This window comes from Lathamus discolor, chromosome 5 (genome assembly GCF_037157495.1).
Source record: "Lathamus discolor isolate bLatDis1 chromosome 5, bLatDis1.hap1, whole genome shotgun sequence".
NCBI classification, from domain to species: domain Eukaryota; kingdom Metazoa; phylum Chordata; class Aves; order Psittaciformes; family Psittacidae; genus Lathamus; species Lathamus discolor.
The window spans coordinates 35,093,936-35,112,752 of record NC_088888.1 but is presented as its reverse complement, the minus strand read 5'-3'; the positions used below and the strand labels follow the sequence as shown (position 1 = coordinate 35,112,752).

Genomic DNA, 18,817 nt, shown 5'->3' with positions numbered 1-18,817 from the left:
AATAATGATAAGGGAAATAACAAGGGGATAGAATACGATACCACCCACTGAAACGAGCCCGACAGAGAGTTCCCTTCTGGGTAACTCCCAGTGTCCTGTCTCTGCTTCCTCCCGGCTTCCACTCCTCCCTGGCAGAGCATGAGACTCATAAAGTCCTACGGCCAGTCTAAACATTTGAGCAGTAACTAAAAACATCGGCGTTATCAGCACCATTCCCAGGCTGAAAGTCAAAAAACACAGCGCTGCACCAGCTACTAAGAAGGAGAAAAAAAAAGACTGGTACTGCCGAACCCAGGACAGAAGGGTTTTCCTACTTTTTAGCATAAGTATTTCTGTCTTTGCAGATTCTTTAATTTAAGTGTGTGCTTCTGTATCCGTCCATCTTTCTGTTTAGACTAATGTGCAAATAACATTTATGTTTAGATTGTTCTACCAGTTCATATAGAATTCATGTGTCATTTTCCTCTCCCCTCTTTTCCTCCCACTGATTTTTCTGTTCAGAAGGACTGAAGGTCTTGGTTTTACTTGAAGCATTCTATGATTCTATGAATTTTCTCAGCAAACTCAGAAATTACATAGAACAGGTATATATAAACTGGGATCTTTTGCTTCAGTCTATCTTGGTATCAGTTCAGTAGATCGAACGTTCAGAAACATACCATCCTGGCGTTATGCAAGTAGAGCAATTCTTCCGCTCAATTTTCCACAAGGTGGTTCTGCTCAGAGTTCCTTTCATTATATGCATAGATGAAAGCTGCATTGTTAACCTTAACAACTTGCATACAGATGCTGTATTGCTATATGTATGTGCTTATGGGTATGCTTTAATGATAATTTTGTTTTATATGCTTTCTTAATGCAAAGACTCTTTACTTATCTGTGTGTTGTAGATGGCATTGTCAGACTCGGTCACTACTTGTCTTTCTCCACCTGTGCATTATCTGATTTGCAAAGTTGGATTTGAGAAGAAAGACACCTATGATATTAATAATATTTTATCTGAAAATGGCGAAGTATGTTGGCAAGCTGTTACAGAGCATGTGTGTTACCTTGAATCAGGTTGGTGATACATGAATGCAGAATCTCAGTGCAGTTCATAGCAATCCTAGCTTGGTTATAACATTTTATCACAGTACAGTATTAGGTTTGCTGCAGATTAGAATACATACAGTTCATATCTACAAGCAGCTTTAAATTTTTCGTCCACATCTGGTATTTGGTTATTGCTCCCTCTGAAGATTCACGTAATCTGTGCTACATAAGTAGCTGCTCCTTTGCTTTCTCATGCATCTTGGTTCTCAGCTTCCTGTGCCTGTATATAAAGGGTTCAGTTCATGAATGGTTTAGTTCTGCTTCTCTCCTACCTCGTTGTTGCTTTCTTCTGTGCTCTTTATATCTTTTTTTTTTCCTGTTTTTTTTCTTTCAGTAAATCTAAAACACGCTGTTGCTATCAGTATTCCTGCTGTTGCTTAGGCTCTTTTTTGTTTCCCCAACTTTAGCTTGTACAGAAGTACAGTTTGGTTCCCCTTCTGTTTGTAGAACAGTTTATAATTGTTTTGTTAATTGTTTTAATCGAAACAAAGTATTTATATCCTGATGAACTAATTGAATTTTAATTTGCCAAATTGCATCATACAACCTCTATTACTAATTTCCAGAAATGATACATGGTTCTGGCGCAAGCAGTATCTTTCAGTAAATCAGAAGAATTTCCTTTCCTATAAAAGTGTCCCACCAAAGAGGAGCAGTTGATACCACTCTGTAAGGTATCATGTCCATCTGCGTTCTTTAAAGGGTATAGGTGGTGCAAGTTGACTGATCCCTCTGAGCCTGCACTAGCTTCCATCTTGATGTGGAATTTATGTGCACTAGTAGGTTCTTCCCATTTCAACAAAATCAGAACATAATAACCCTTTTTACTTCCATTAAGTTTTAGGGGTTTTTGTTTTGTTGTGGTGGGGGGTTTTTTTGATTGGTTTTTGGTTGGTTGGTCGGTTTTGGTGGTGTTTTGGGCTTTGGTTGGGTTTTGGTTTGGTTTTTGGTTTGGTTTTGTTTTTTTTGGAAAAGGTACTTGATGTTACCTGGTTTCACACTACACTTTTAATTTTATCTATTTTGGATAGTAAATTGTACTGTATTAATGGTGCTAAAATAGTTTGGGTAAAGTTCTTTGTCATAAATACGCACACAAGGTTTTACTCCCTGTGAGTTGTTTTAAAATATTGGATCTTTGGCAGGTTTGGTACTCTAATCACTTTCTGTTTTTCAATTTAAGATCAAAGTGTGGATTATATGAAAAGTATACGATCATTAGGACCTGTATGTGAATCTGTTTATTTGCACTTCAAATCTCTGAGCAAGGAGCAATTTGTAGTTCAGTATGCATTGTGGTTCCACTGGACCAACTGCACAGAGGTATGGAGATTTCTGTTGACAATTTGTATTTTGGTATATGAACCCTTTGGGGAAGTTTAATTTCAGAACACGGAAGAGATACCAATGTATGAAAATACTTAGAATTTGTAACTGATTGTCATTCTGTATACATAGTTGCTTCTAATTTTCCTGACTATCTAATTAGGTTTTAAATCAGAGAACGTGAGGTGCTGGGCCTATTCTAACCTAAGATGGTAGGATTTTGTTTTTCTAATAATCCGTGCTTAGTACCAAGTTTTACCATGTAACATTATTCTTGATAATTTTCATAGATGTAAGGCACTAGATACATTGTGACCAAAAATACAAGAGGTGCTCTGGGGCAATTTATTTCCGGGCATCTACATTTTCATGTTGCTGGCATGGTTTTCTTTCTACATTTATACAGCAACTGTCACAGAGGAATATTTAATTTTCTCTATGCTTTTGACCGTTTGATTGTTCCTTCTGACTATTTAACACAGCATTCTTCCTCTCCCCCATCATACAGTTATTTCTTGAAATATTTGATGTTCTACAATATACACAAACTACAGAAGTTGCTCTTGGATTAATGAAGCTAACATCATGCCTGGAACGAGCCTTGGGTGATGTAAGTGCCAGCACGAAAAGTCTGTCACAGGTTTGGGTTTACAAGAAGAGAATAAGTTCTTACATTTAATTGCATGTTGAGAAAGTGAGGTGACACTGTACTATAGTAGTACACTAGTAGCCCAGCTGCATTTTAAGTTGGACACATGTTATTTTTTGGATCCAGTTTTGCTAATGGAAACAACTGGGACTCCTTCACCTGTGCTGTTAAGAGTTGCTTGTGTGAGTTTGATTTAAAAAGAGCGAAGTTTGCTCAATCAGTGTATGTATGGTAGGTCCTTATTGCTCTGACTTAACTGAAACAGGGAGCAGCATACCTTTCACAGAAGATCTGATGGTGTAGTAACTTCTGTGAGGCAAGGCAGGAGCACGCAGCATGTTTGAAATAGTCAAGTTGTATGTTTGAAATACAGAGAAATATACTGAATTACTTATGTTACCTGTTTTGCTTTTGTTTGTTTGTTTTTTTAATAGGTGTATTTACTGATTGGTAAAGATTGCCCTTTCCTTCTAAGAGACTTGATTGCCTCTGAGCACCTTGCAGTTGTCTTTGGACAAGCTGTAGTAAGTGCGTAGTTTTGAAATGAGTAAGAAGTGCTGAACCGGTTTTCTTCTTGCCAAATGGCAGATTTCCAAGCACAGCCTTTGCTTTCACTGAAGACGAGTTTACAAATTCTATAATATATTGAATATAAAATGAAAAACTTTCATTTTATACATGTTACAGTCTGGGGATATATGGAAAAATAGTGACTATTGTAATTTGAAATATTTTAAAGGCAAGATTATAAGTTCTTTCTTGCTTTTCTACATGAAAAAACCCTGTGTATAAAATGTCACTTATCTGTCAAGGAGGTGAGCATGCTGCAGAGTTGTCTGCCTCTTTCTGAGTTGCATAGCTTGAAAATACACGTCTTGCGCTGTTTCTGAGAAGCTGTGTTCACCTTCGCCATCACTGTAGTAAGATGCTTTGTAAGGTTTACGACACTAAAATTTTTTGAAATAGAGGAAATTAGTTTGTTCGTCCTCATGTGCAAAAGCATAATAATAAGAATAAAATATTAAATTTACAATCTGTGTAAGCAGAGTAGGTGGTCTTTAGCATACAGTTTTGCAAGCGTAAATTTTTTGTTGGGACAAAATACTGAATATGAACTGTAGAAGCTTGTATTGTTAGCCACTCTATTATTGTTATAAGGATTATTTATTAGATTTTGATAGAATGTGGAATAGCTCAATTCTTACAGTTAGAAAGTAAAAACAGAGTTTCCCTTTTTGACTGATAGTGATCTGAGGATGCAGCTTTGAACACAACTTCTGTATTCTTGTTAATTTGTGTTACATTGTAGTGAATTTACACTACAAGAAGTAAGACCTAACCTTTATCTTACTTGTTTGTGTGCAATAACTGTGTGGAATGTCTAATAATTAGTTTTGTTCTTCCTGTGTTATATTACATAGCATGTACAGTTAAGCTGAAAGATTGTCTTTCAGAGAACACTGGGAATTGCGAATAAAGAGTTGCTGTTACTGTGACAAGCTGTGGCCAGTTATCTTGACAGTAGACACTGTAGTTTCTCAGTAACTTCTGAAATCTTCTGTCAGGGAAAGAGACAGGTGATAAATAATAGATTTCTTCATGCAGTAACCAGTTTGCTTTTTTAATCAGATGAACGTACTGAGGGTATTCATTGGATCTCCATATGGTCTGAATCTTCGTAATGTTTTGTGGCATGGGTTTGCATCCCCAAAAGAAATTCCTGCAAAGTAAGTCACCAAAAAGAACCTTATTTTCTTACCAGTCAGACTTGTGAGTGCTTAAAAAGCCATTAGTAAAACATACTGCTTGTACTAAAAAAAAAAAAGGAGAAGTCCTAAGGCCTCTGGCAGTATCCTGACACTTTTCCCTTGCTGCTGCTGCTTCATTTGGGGAGAGATTTGCATAGAATACTTCAGCCGTTATAAAGTTGGTCAGTTTTAGGTCCAGTGTTTTTTTTATTAACAGGAAAACCAAGAAAGCTGAAAGTCTCTTTTTTGAAACCTAGTTCATTTTTGTCAGAGAGAGCAGTCAGGCATAACTAAGAATGAAAGGCAGTGGAATGGGAGAGGAGGGGCAACAGTCAGCCAGTATAGAATACAGTGATGCTTTATTCCTAATTCTGCGTATTTTTTTCATGCTTGTGAATGCAATTGTATTAACGGCCCCTATTCAAAAGAGATGGGGAACCCAGGTTTTAGATGGCCTTTGAAAGATAAAAAGAAAACCGCAAATTTTATCCTCAACTCAGAAATGTTGATTCTTTATAAAAGATTCAGTTTTATAGGCTTTTCTAATATATTATGGTATTCTCCCTAGATATTGTGCTATGCTGCTTTTTTTAACTGCAGGACTGGGTCAGTTGTTACAGACGTATCTTCTACAAAATAAATGCAATTTAGTACATCGACCATACGTGATCTTCGTTAGCTTAGAGGAGCTTGATATATTTCCAGGCAAGTATTGAACCACTAACAAGTTTTTGTCATACTATATTTGCTATTCTTTCATTGTCCAAAAGTACAGTTGAAAATAATGCATTTTTCACAGTTCTAAGATTGAATCTTAAAGATACCTGTACCTATGTACACTGGCATAAGGTGAGTCAGTCATACAAGTAGAATTCTGCTCTCTTGAGACTTCACTTATTGTGCACAGTTCTGGTGTCCTCAGCATAGAAAGGACATGGAGCTGTTGGAACAAGTCCAGAGGAGGGCCACAAGGATGATCAGGGGACTGGAGCACCTCCCGTATGAAGACAGGCTGAGAAGGTTGGAGCTGTTCAGCCTGGAGAAGAGAAGGCTGCGTGGAGACCTCATAGCAACCTTCCAGTATCTGAAGGGGGCCTATAAGGATGCTGGGGAGGGACTCTTCATTAGGGACTGTAGTGATAGGACAAGGGGTAATGGGTTGAAACTTAAACAGGGGAAGTTTAGATTAAATCTAAGGAAGAAGCTTTTTACTGTAAGGGTGGTGAGGCACTCGAGTGTGTTGCCCAAGGAAGTTGTGAGTGCTGCATCCCTGGCAGTGTTCAAGGCCAGGTTGAACAGAGCCTTGGGTGACATGGTGAGGTGTCCTTGCCCATGGCAGGGGGGTTGGAACTAGATGATCTTAAGGTCCTTTCCAGCCCCATCTATTCTATGAGTCTGTGATTCTGTGAAACTTTTTTAGTATGTAGGCAGTTCCACTGATTTTATTGAATCAAAAAATACTACATTCTTAACTAATTGTAACAATTTGAAATGTGTAGCGTTACTGCTTTTAAAAGACTTCAGCTGTATATTCCAGGTTTTTGATGATGAGAGTCTTTTTCATGTAACAGCCATCTAGTTTGTCTTTAGAAAATTAATTCTTTCCAAAAGTTCTTCTTTCGTTAATTCTTTCAGTGAGTTCTAGCTGCAAGGGTCCCAGCAGGAGTGCCCTGCATCTTACCGGGAAGGTAGTGGTGAAACGGAGTAAAGAATGGTGACACATCTTCAGCATACTGATGTTTTTTTCAGGGAAGGAATTGAAGTGTCAGATTAAGATCTTCTCATCTCTCTGGCTACAGGCCTTTTTTTGTTTATTCCTGCTATTTTTAAACCAGTAACAGCATATGAGGAATCTTGGTGTCAGTGGTTGTCATGACATAGTTTGTGCTATGTCATCAGTTTACCAGTGGTCTATCTGTTCACACAACTGAGATAGGTAGGGCTTTTGGGAACCAAATCGATCTGATAACATTCCAGTCATCATGTAGTATAAGTCCTACAGCTGTTGATGTGCTTTGAAACAGCACCTACTGCAATAGTGTTGCAGTGGCCATTTTAAGCTTTCTTTTGGATATTTAAAATGTGAATTCATAAGTGTAAGTTTCATTATATTACATTATATTGACGTGCAAAGTGTGAATTTGTTATGCCAGCACAGAAAATGGATAAAGTAGGAACAATGTTCTCGTTCAAATGTTCGCACTAATGTACTGATTCTTACTGAATTAAAATAATTAGTACGTATTGCACTTTTAAAAAGTATTAGAAGTAGGTAGAGAACAAGTAATTTAACACAAGCTGCATCCATTTGCTGTGTAGTCTTTTAATCTCAGTACAGAGCAGCCATGACTTTTTAACTGGTTTTACTCTGTAATTTTACATTATTGCTAAAAATGCACATCTTATAAACTCAGCTCCTCATCTGAAATGTGACTACCATTGTACTTGCATAGTTAAAATAAACTGGATAGCTTTCGAGTCTCCCTTTACAAATGCTGAAATAATCTTACATTTTCAGTGAAATATTAAGAATTAATTAGTGAACCATAGATTGTATGTAGTTTTTCAATGTTGGTTTGCTAACTTGCAGATCTTAATCATGAAGCAGTTTCCATAGCTGAAGATCTAATAAACCTGTCCAGTTTTGTATTAAAAACAATGATACCATTTTGGGTGGCTGCTTTAACAGCTTTCAAGCAAAGCAGGTAATAGTTTTGGTTGTTTTGGGGTTTTTTTAATAGAAAGTAAAAATAATCTATATTTAAAGAAGAATAGCAGCATTTTTAGATCACAAAGCTTTTTGCTAAATCTGTTGCTTAACAATATCTAGTTATGCATTGTTGTGGTGGTATCGGAAAGTTTCTAGACTTTATTTTATGCCAATTAGGATTATAAACTATATTTGAAACCTAAAAAGAACTACAGCAGATGTAGCAAAAACCTAGAGTTTTACAAAACAAGTGGAAACAAATCTTTGATTAGTAACATTTTGTTTTCCTCACTCATGCTCCACGTTTTTTGGAAGTTATTCTCATCTCTGAGGTGGTTTGAATTTGGTGGTCAGATTCTCTTGGGCACAGCTTGTCAGTTGTTGTTTGTTTATAAAGTACATTACAGAGGAATTTTGGTCTGGGTTGTTTGGCCTGAGATGGCTTTAATTTCCATTAGGATTGTATTTATAAGGGAGGAAAACCTCTTTGGCTATCGCTGTTATTTTTTCAGGTATGCTGACTGCGTGATTCTATTACTTCCTCAGCTGGAAGTTGGACTTAGATTGCTTTTCACTACAGCCAATAACTGTCCAAATCGATTGCTAACAGCTGAGGTAAAATTTCTGTCTAAAGTAAATTTTGGTTTAGTGCTTAAAAATATTTGCAAAATAGTTATTCTAGAAGAATAATGTCTAAGCATTTACAGATTCTCCCCCAAAAATTTTTTCAGTCAATTGTGGAACATTATTTACAAATTTCCAGTGGAGTTCATGAATGCCTCTTATGGATTTTGTAAAAAATATCTGCCAGTAAAAGAGGTCTGAAAAAGCACTTGAAGGTTAGTGTTCAGAAACAGTAATTTAGGATGGAAAGTAGATCATGTTATATATATTTTAAGAAACTTGGCACAAAATGCGGAAGTCCCTTTTGTAATTTAATTTATTTGCAATTCATGCACTTTTGGTATCTTATGCAAATGAATAAATGTAAGCTTGGTATACATGTCGAGTTAATTGTTTTCATTTGAAAATCAAGTAATACTGTCTTTTATTCTAGTCTTCTGCTCTCTACACCACTTTCGATGAGGTATGTGGGGGGTTTTTTTAATTTTTTTTTTTAGTATAGATCAATGTCAGAATTTAAGCACATGCATGTTTCCCATTACTGGAGAGCAGAAAGCACTTCCTTGTGTTGAATAAGACATTATTTCTAATTGTTTTTCCAAACAGAAGATGATGGACATAAAACATGTAAAATCTGGAATTCCCAGAAAATATAAAAAATAATATAAATTTTAATGAACAGAGTTTAATTTCTTCTAAATATTTTTCTCTTTAATTTCTTCATCACACAGAAACATTCTGTCATTTTTCCTAAATTCAGTTACTCAAAATAAATGTAAATAAACACTGCAAGCAGAAATCTTCAATTTTACAGCTATCTTGATTTATCTCAAATTATCTGTCACTAATAATTAGGCAACTTGGTTCTTGTGTGGTGGAAGTAATTCCTTAAAATGAGGGAAACCAGTTAACTTGGTGTTTTCTCTTTGAGTGTTTGGCTTTCAATAATAGGCTTCTATTCAAATTACTTTTTTTCTAGATGCTAGCAAAGCATTTGGATAATGATAGAAGTCAACCAGCTCCCCGCAGTTCTTGAGGAGCCAGCCATGGCAAGTGTTTTAAAAGTTTATGCTTTGCTTTTTTGTTGTTTGGTTGGGGTTTTGGTTGGTTTGGGGGGTTTTTATTGGTTGGTTGGTTGGGATTTTTTTGTTTGGTTTTGCTGTTTTTTTTTTTTTTTTTGTCCCCCCCCCTTTTTTTTAATACATGCATAGTTTGCATTGTTTTTTCTAAATGCTCCTTTCCTATAGACATGATCACATACTTACCTTTCAGAGGTATTTTAGATACTGAATGTGTTCTATTCAGTGTGAATATACATGGAATAGAGTTCTATACACTTGGTGTTTCTACAGGAATTTCTTTGGGATTTCTTGAACCACCAGGAGGGTCCACGTATAAGAGATCGTTTAAGCCATGGAGAGATCAATCTAGAAGCATTTCCCAGAGAAGTAGCTAATCAAATAGTTGCATTTGCAATTACTCTTCTCTGCAGATTCTCAGATGAGGACATGTTTACTTTCAAGGTAGGATTGGTATGTTCTCAGAAGATTTTTTTTCATTTGCTTTGGATGCCAAGTTGATTTCAGAATATCTTATGACTGAATCTTTCCTGGCAGCAGTTTTTCATGGAAATGAGGTATTCCTCCACATAAAGATTATGAAAGTACTTTTTTTTTTTTTTCTGGTTTTGTAGTGAAATAAGTACAGGCAGTTTTCCTAAAGATTACCCTTTCTCACTGTACCCTAATTTGTTTACTTAAACACTCCTGATTCGTATGGTTGATCCAAAAGTTTTAGTGATTCCACTTAATTGTATTTGTCAAATTGTATCAATATGTAGCCTGTTCATATGCTGAATTATCTAAAAGGTTTGTAGAACAGCTGTAGCTGAGCCACGGAGGTATGTAATATTTGGGATTTTTTTGTCTCAGAGACACTATATAATGCTGGCTCACTAATGGAGGTGTGATTTGTATCTATCTACATGCTCTGAATTTGTGAACACCTTTTGTCTAGCAGTGCATGTTTCTGAACATTAGCATTTATTATATATGTTCACCCCAATTTCCTCTTAGTATTGGGGATTACTTCTTCCAATATCATACACCAACCTGTGTGATAAATCTTCCATTTATTAGTTGCAGCTCTTGTTAGTGTAACAAGATATATTGCATGCTGCTGCATTAGAGGACTATTTGGTTGCTTTTCTGTCAGCTGCTGTCAGGTTTCATAGTTAAAATGTGTCAAAGAAATTAAGCTTTAAACACTCACTGTGCTGATTACTGCTTTCAGCCCTCAGACATTTGGAAGTCTTTATCGACTTCAGTACTATAGGTGGCTTGCATAAAATTAAGTATAGATCTAGGTCTGTGTATGATTAGGGCAATTTAAAGAAACCGTTGTGTATTGTGTGTGATTTTGTAAATCAGGAACACATGGTCATAAAACCACTGATGAACTGTGCAAGTTGCTACTGCTCTCGATTTCATCCAATTTCCCGACTCAAGAAACAGGTATGTACTTCCAACTGTGAAAACATTTCAGTCCTTAAAATTGCTAATCCTTAAGAATGGTCCAGTTGTTGTCTTCATGCTTTGATTGTATCAAAAAGTTAAAATCTTACATATTTTTTTGTAATCTTTTTATCTTTCAGAATTTACAGTTGCTAAAATGAGATGTAATTCAGCACACTACTGCTGATGCAACTGATGCTGTGTTTGTGCTATAGATCACTGAATACTTTTATTCTTACCCAAATATTTGCTGTTCTGTAGTTTTATTAATCTCCTTGTGCTTTCTTATGTCAAGAACACTCTGTTTGGTAATGTCACTGGTCATCTTGGATTATGCTATGGCTAAGGTTTTTAGTGATGAAAGCCAGCTGATTAAGATTCTGTCACTGGAGCAAAATCTGCTTTCAAGTGCTGTGACGGTTCTCTGCCGATCACTTCATGAATTATTGAACTGCTTGAATATATTCCTCTAGTGAATTGAGATTGCAGTAAGCATACTTTGTGCTTTTAATTTTTGACAGCATTCAAACTGAATGTTACAAAATTCATGGTTTTATATTAAAAAAAAAGGAAGAAACAGTAAATCAGTTTATTCAGATGATGTTTTAGCATAAAAGTGTACATCAAGGCATTTTGACCTAACATGATCCTGAACAATTGATGTCAGCTTACACAGTTATGACTACTGAACAAGTACCTTACTGCCTGTTGCGTTTTTTTCTAAAAATGCCACTAGGGAAAATAAAATATATTGTCCTGGCTGTCAAAGGCTATACTTTACATAGCATTTTTCATTATATATTTTTAAGGTACTGGAATGTATGAAGAGCATTCACTTATGGCCTGAATTGCCAACAGTGCCTGAGGAGCGTGTTCAGACAACTAAAGGGTATGTATATATAAAAAAAAAGATAATTCTCAAGGTAGTGATGAAGAGTGGGATTTGAGACGGCAAAATGTCTCTTCAAATACTTTACTAGGAAGTTAATAGATACCACAGGGGTTGTGAGAAGATCCCTTTCCTCTTTTTAGCTTAATCTGTGCTGTACGCATCAGTACAGATACTATACGATCAACAGTATGCTAATTTGAAGGGAGTGAAAAGACATCTGAAACATACAAAGGTGTTAGTGACTTCATACTCTTATTTCTGAAAAGATGCTGAAGAGTCTCTTAGGAAGTTAAACTAAAGCTTAAATTTCACAATTAAAAAAAAAAAAAAGATTTTGTGCCAGATGTAAAAGAGAAAACAATTGCTGATTCTGAAAAGGGCTTGGTAACCTAATCAGTGGAAGACTTTACATGAGGTATTACTCATAAAAAGAATGTAATATTCTCTTGTTATTTGAAAAGGAGGAAGTCAAGAGTAATATCACTGGAGAAATTATACTTGTTTATAGCTGAGAGAAGAAAATTCAGTGTATCTACCACATACTTAATATGCTGCAGTCTTTTGGAGTGTTAAGAGGGCTGAGGGCTTCAAAAGAATGCTGAGACTGAAAAAAAGTTGGATATATTTCGAGAAATAAAATCGTGCTCATAAGGTAGAGGGGAAAGAATCATAATATCAGAGTGGACACTGAATATAACTGTCCCCAGAATCTGCAATTTGATCTATGCCGTGTGAGAAATAATGAGTACTACACAGTTTTATAATCTCAAATAATTTTTTCTTTTGTTTTTAAGATTGGAAGGAAATACAGAAGCTAGTGCTTTAATTTTTATGATATCTGAAATTCTATCTCAGCTGCAACAATACATGCCCCAGAATTGCTGTAGTTCAGATGATCCAATCAATAATGTCCTAACAGAGAGGTGAGTTTCACATCCTACTGATTCCCACTGTCAGCTTCTCCACACATCCCAACACAAGTACTCTCAAACCTGAGTTACTCATTGACCTTTTTTTAGAACAATGCTTGAAATACCGCATGCACTTTTCTGACGATGCTGCTGATTTAATCTAAACGTTTTAAGAATGCAGCTGAGCATCATCTTCCACATGAAAATTGTAGATTTGGGACATCATTACAGTAGAGATTTTACTTGGAAATCTGCATGAGAAAAATGACCATTGTTCTTGCAGAGAGGAAGCAATATGCCTTAAATATTTATATACTGACTATATTTAGTTGGTTTTACTCTTTTTTGTGTACTAAAACTGCATCAGAAATTGATTTTAATATGCTTGGTGTCACAGCTGTGTGTGGTATTTAAAATAATATGTAGTTACATAATTCTATTCTTACACGCTTTAGTATCAAGATTCTGAAATAGAAGATATCTTGTCAGACTTGGAGGTATGTTAGTTCCAATTACATCTAACTTGGAATAATGATCACAACACTTTTAGTTGTCACTCTTACAGAAGTCTTAAGAGTCCTGTGACTGAATAAATAGATCGGAGCAAAACTCCTCCTAATCAAACCTGTTAGGCATGGATAGGATAGTGCAAGGAAGACTTTATCTGTTGCTTTACTTAACATAGCATGTGTGCCTTCTGTTTTCTATCTACCATTCTGTTCTTTTTTAAGAAAAAGAAGCCCAATTACGAAAGTATTAAACCATTTGTAGAATTTTCTCCCTTTATCACTTTTAGTCATTAATGTTTTGCTGTCTCAGAGATAATTTGAGCGTGAGGTAGACTAAGAGACATTTCTTTAAGAACAGAGTATTTAAAGTGATGTGTGACACATTAAGTTAGCAGAGCAGAATATGACAGCAGAAAAATAATTGAGTGCTTCGACAAAGCATATTCTGGTGTGGTATTGATTAAAACAATAGCTCCACCACCTGCATTTTGCAAAATGTGAAATCTGCTTCTTGTTCTTCACTGAAGAAAGACCACACACTAATGGTAGGACTAATTAATGCCATTTGTTTAAATGAGTTTTATTATGGTAGATGTTAATTCATTGTGAATTGAACTATGGTGGGAGGCTTCAACCACAACCCTGCTGTGATTTGATGTGTTCAGTATATCATTTCAGCCAGGCAGTTTTATTTACTGTGGTCGTATTTCTTTGATCTGAAATGGGAAACATATTTATCACCAGCAGTTGTGTATTTATATTCAGTAAAGCGATAGAGAACACAATCACTACCCCTACTAAATAGATACAGATACTTGGGTTTTTTCAGTCATGAGGTAGCAGTAACCCAATTCCAGGTTTTCTGTGCTAAAATATGATTAATCAAACCACACCGAATCTGAAATGTATCTCGTGTTAAATCCAGCTAACAAAAGATTGAAATTAACAATTCCTTCCTGTTTTGGAGGCTGTTGATTGAACTCTGTGATACACGTATTTGCACGCTTTATTCTCCGAGACCTGTTCTGGAAATAGTGGTGGTACTCCGTAAAATAAGTACACAGTGCCATCAAGTGTCTGAACAAGTTATTGCCAGCACAGAGTTGAGATACAAACAGTGGATGAGCAAGACTCTACGTTCTCGTCAGAGGCATAACTATCTACGAATGTTGAGCAGGTTGGCTGATGGTTTTTCTTTATTTCGTGGTTAGGTTTATGAGAAGGTGGCTGCGTGCTGCTGTTGCTAGCTTTCAGTGCTTTGTCTTAGAAGTTTGACGTCAACAGTGCTTGTGTGCTCTTGTTAACCATTTCAGAGTAAAGTGTCAACCCAGACATCTGTTTTGTAGCAGTACTGAGATGACACCAAAATCTCAAATTGGAGAATAATTCGTGGGTATTTTTAGCATTGCTAGATTATTTCACTGTAAATTATGGGTTTTCAAATAAAAGTATAAATGCTACAGTGTAATTCTTTAGTTGCTAGCTTTTCCTATTTAAGCATATAAATGCCATTCAGATTTTATCTGAATGTAATAGGTTAAACTGCTTTCAAGACCGTGCCTACTTTATGTCTGCTTTTTATCATTATAACTGTGTCAGCAGCTTTATAGATACAAGAGAGATTTTTTTAGTATTCCATTAATTTTGTTCCTATTCAGAAGTATTTTTCAGGGATTTATAAATCTACTTTAAAAACTGGGAAAATTGTTAATATTGTGTTCTTGGTCAGGTTATGTTCCTAAAAATGTTAACCATCTTATTTAAGAAGCATAGCTTAAACTGACAACTCATGGTACATATTTGCAAATCAGTTGAATTCCACTTTGTTATCTATGGATTAGTAGGTGCTGGTGGTTTCCTTTGGAATCTTAACTATATGTGTTACTCTTTTTTTTTCCTCTTTTTGAGGCTTCATCATTTATAGTCTTTAATTATAGTATTGATATTTGCTCTGCTCCTTGCTGAAGGACTTTTCATAGTCATCTCCTCCCTCGTCTCCCACAGCATCCAGCTATTTAGGATGGAAGCAGAAGAATTTATTATAGTAATGGTTTGTATTTAGTTTGGGGTTAGTTTGTTTGTTTTAAAATATTTTTTCTTATTTCTAGCATTAAATTTTTGTCTCCAATGTTGCGACTCATCTTAGTGTTGATGACTGTGGAACTAGTCAACATTCATTTAGTTTGTAAGAAGAATCCTTCAGATTATCAGCAGTATCTAAAGTGAGTATATGTTTACTTTATGAAAACAGGAAATTTTACGCATTCCTTTTGATCTGTAATACAAATTATGTAGAGAAAGAAAATAAAAGGAACAGCATGACTTTTAGTACATTGTCGTCCTTCTTATCATTATTATAGTCATCATCATACCTCAGACAATGTTCACTCAAGAACTAAAATTACTTAACCGAAAATATATGGTCCAGTTATTCACATTTTTACTTTTTACCTAGACTCTTCTTTAGTATAGATAGAGAACAATCACTCAAAAAAATATTTTAATATATAAAAGCCATATTTAAAATTGTTTAGTCCTTGTGTGCCAGTTCACAGCTAGTTGGATACCGTAGGCGTTGTGAAACATTTGCTGAGGAAGGAAAGGAAGCCATTTGGGGAAAATTCTATTACACATTGTATCACTGCATTCTTTCTATGGCAGTGTTTAATTGCAGTTCTGAAAATTATGACTTGGTACTGTGGGAATGAGGGAGTGGTTCTCTTCCAGAAGTAGAAGAAATCTTTAATGTATTGACCATCCTGAGGGAGATTTGAAAATTTGGAGACATTAGCCGCTTTCCATTAGGCATTGAGATATTTTTCTTTATTTTATTTTTCCTTTTAAATCCTTTCTTGAGTTTTTCTTCTTTTGTTTTATTTCTTGCAGGTTTTTGAAGTCAGTCTTGCAGTATACTGAGAACTTGGTGACATACACCAGCCCCGAGAAAAACAAGTGGGATGAAACCCTGGAGCTTACAAACAAGACTTTGATAAAAATCAAGAGAATCAGTGACAGAAAGCTAACGTTAATGCAGCTAACTACATAATGACTTTAAGGTTATTTGGACATTGTTGTATCTTAAAAATTATGGAGTCCTCAAGTTTGATGAGTCTAATTCAAAGTCAGACATCATGAGTCGCCGTCAAAGTTCGGGTGCAAAATTTACTCTTTTTATTCGAAGGTGACTGTTGAGACTGGAGTTGTTATGATCAAGCTTCTGAAGAGCGGGCTGTTTGCTAAATCCAGTGAAAAAGATTTACTGAGCTAAATCAGGATGATGCAAGTTCTACCTTATGTGTTTTGTAGCTTGGATTTTTTGTTGTTTGGTTGTTTTTTTGTAATTTTCTATTGTTATTATTGTATTTTTCTACTGAAAATATTGAAGAAAAGGTTGTGAATAAAAGCTCTGGAAAATTTTAAATGCAAAAAAGTAATTTTTTACTTTAAAATATACTGGAAATTATGATAGACACTGATCAACAGGTTAAGAAATGATGAACATTTAGCAGACAGTAGTGCTCATTGGCAGCCGTGCTTGTTGTTAGTTCAAAACGGAGTCAGATCTTGCACTGAGATAGAGCTGATAACACAGTAACCAGCTGTTGATATACTAGGATTTAAAGGAGACAGGGTGGAATAAGTTTTGCACAATATGTGTTTCTTTAGTTTCATCTGCACATTCCCAGTAAATATCTAGTTAGTTAGTAAGTTAATCTCCTTCAGAATAAATGAGCACTCATATGTAGTCACAGTCGCAAATGTATTATGGTTCAAGATGTTACTGTCTTGTTGCACACGACATTAATTTGAATAACTTGTTTTTTCAAAATAAATTCTTCCCCTTTCTCATCTCCAAAGAGTAGAATTTCAAAGGAATGCAGCAGTTGAAGAACAGATTTACAGAAGACCACCGGTCTCTATCCATTGCTTTCTCCTGAAGAGAGTAAAACCAGAGGGTAATGTCTGGAGGATGTTTGGCTCTCCAAAGGATCACAGATTTAAGTTACTTTTTAATAAGGTTCTTTGCAGTGTTTCTTAACTGGAAATTACAGTGAGAGAATTACTAGTTTGGTTTATTTGGTGTGGGGGATGGAGAATATCATACTGCTTCCTTTATGTTACTTTTGCAACATATTGTATGTGTTTGGAATACAACTATGTCACTTTCCATGGGATTTTTTTGTTACTGTGGAAATACATGATGTGAAGAAATGTGAACTAGCTAAGAAAGGTAAAAACTAGGAATAGAGAATAATGAATTAAATGCAGCATATGAGCCACAGTCTGAAATTTCAGCTCTTTTTAAAGTCTGAGTTGGCAAACCCTAATTATATTTTTGAAAGCTTATTTTGTACCCATTGACTGCTCAGACATGTTAACATCTTCTAAGTGTAGGTTGGTAGGGACATTTATGATGACACTTGCTTCAATGGTGGTAAATGTTGTGAGGCAAAAAATTTATTTAAGCTTTACATATTTATTGTAAGAAAGAGATCAAGAAATCCAAACACAGAGTCATGGTTTAAAAGTACATTAACAGCTGACCTGCTTTCTCCTTTTGAAAGTATGTTAATGTACTGAAAAGCACCTTATAGACCATAGATGTATATTTTCAGCAATATAAGTTCTCCTATATGTAAAATTTACTGAAATGATCTTGCATGTTGTTCTCTTCATATGCTTTTACTTAAGATGGAGCACATTGATAGTTTCTCTTTTATTAATTAGTGCCATGGATAGGATTTCCTGCTTTAAATCTGCAGTAAGAAACCTGATGGACTTCTGGCAATTTTGTCAATGATGCTTTTCCAGTTTGTTTTCCTACCTCTGAAGCTCTGTGATGGGAATGCTTCTACCATCTATTGAACAAATCTGGAACAGGCTGGGACAATGCAATTTATTCTGACTTAATGCTGTCATTTACCAGTAGAGCTACATGCAGGGCTTATAGTTTTTTCCTGGTGTTAAAAGACTTGCAGAATAGAGCTGCAGAATAAGTGTATATTCTACAAGGCACATTGAAGAACAAATTGCAAGAGGCATGGTAAAGATCATAGGGTTTGTCCTTTATCAGTTACTTGAACTGACTTCTTCAGTTTAAACCGTGACATCATATGACACCACAAACCATCTTTGCCATCTGTTTGGAATCAATTTGAGTTTTAAGATACTAGAATCTTGACTCTGAGCACTCAGTATTCCTGAGAGCAAAAGAAGCTTGGAATAAGCAAAGGCATCCAGTGGATACATGCATGAGTAATGCTGACAAAACACATCATGTTTAAATGCAAGTGTTCTGACTTCATTTTTTCCTAATCAGAATAAATTCGGGAGCTGAGCTGTCCAAAACTGTGTAGTCATCCATTAGCCATTCGAGTAGCTGTTCAGCCTTTTTTCAAAATTCAGTCTTTCCCGCAACTTTCCCTGCCCATGGCAGAGGGTTTGAACTAGATGATCTTAACTTCCTTTCCAACCCAAATCATTCTATGGTTCTATGATTCTATGATTCTAATTTCAAATACCTAGAATTGTATCAAAGAATGTTTTCTTACAAGGTGTTGTTTCATCTAAGTGTTACTTGCAGTTGTTTTAGTCGTTGGCCTTCCACATAGATGTAGAATCTACAGCATCCTCCAGGGAAGATTGTTGAAATATTTTGTTTACCTGGATAATGCTGATGAAGGAGTAAAGATTCTTCAGTTGTTTCTTATGAATTAATTTGTGTGTGTCCATATGTATTAATTAAAAATAGCTGATATTTGTTCTTCATACTTCATGATCTTACAAGCTAATGTTAGACATCCCAAGTCAAAGAATTTGTGACAGAAGTTTTAAAAATGCGT

At 35.5% G+C, this 18,817-nt stretch overlaps 1 protein-coding gene across 1 annotated transcript; it reads left to right on the top strand.

The window, feature by feature from the left end:
* The first annotated feature begins 890 nt into the window (after positions 1-890).
* Positions 891-16,395, top strand: ERMARD (ER membrane associated RNA degradation). The gene is given in 18 exon segments (XM_065680362.1): positions 891-1,059; positions 2,276-2,415; positions 2,927-3,028; positions 3,502-3,591; positions 4,697-4,794; positions 5,384-5,520; positions 7,406-7,520; positions 8,038-8,140; positions 8,583-8,612; positions 9,129-9,158; positions 9,160-9,198; positions 9,502-9,672; positions 10,579-10,662; positions 11,472-11,551; positions 12,349-12,477; positions 13,942-14,151; positions 15,083-15,196; positions 15,861-16,395. Coding segments are annotated over 18 exon segments (2,001 nt in total). The 3' UTR covers positions 16,021-16,395.
* Positions 16,396-18,817: the final 2,422 nt, after the last annotated feature.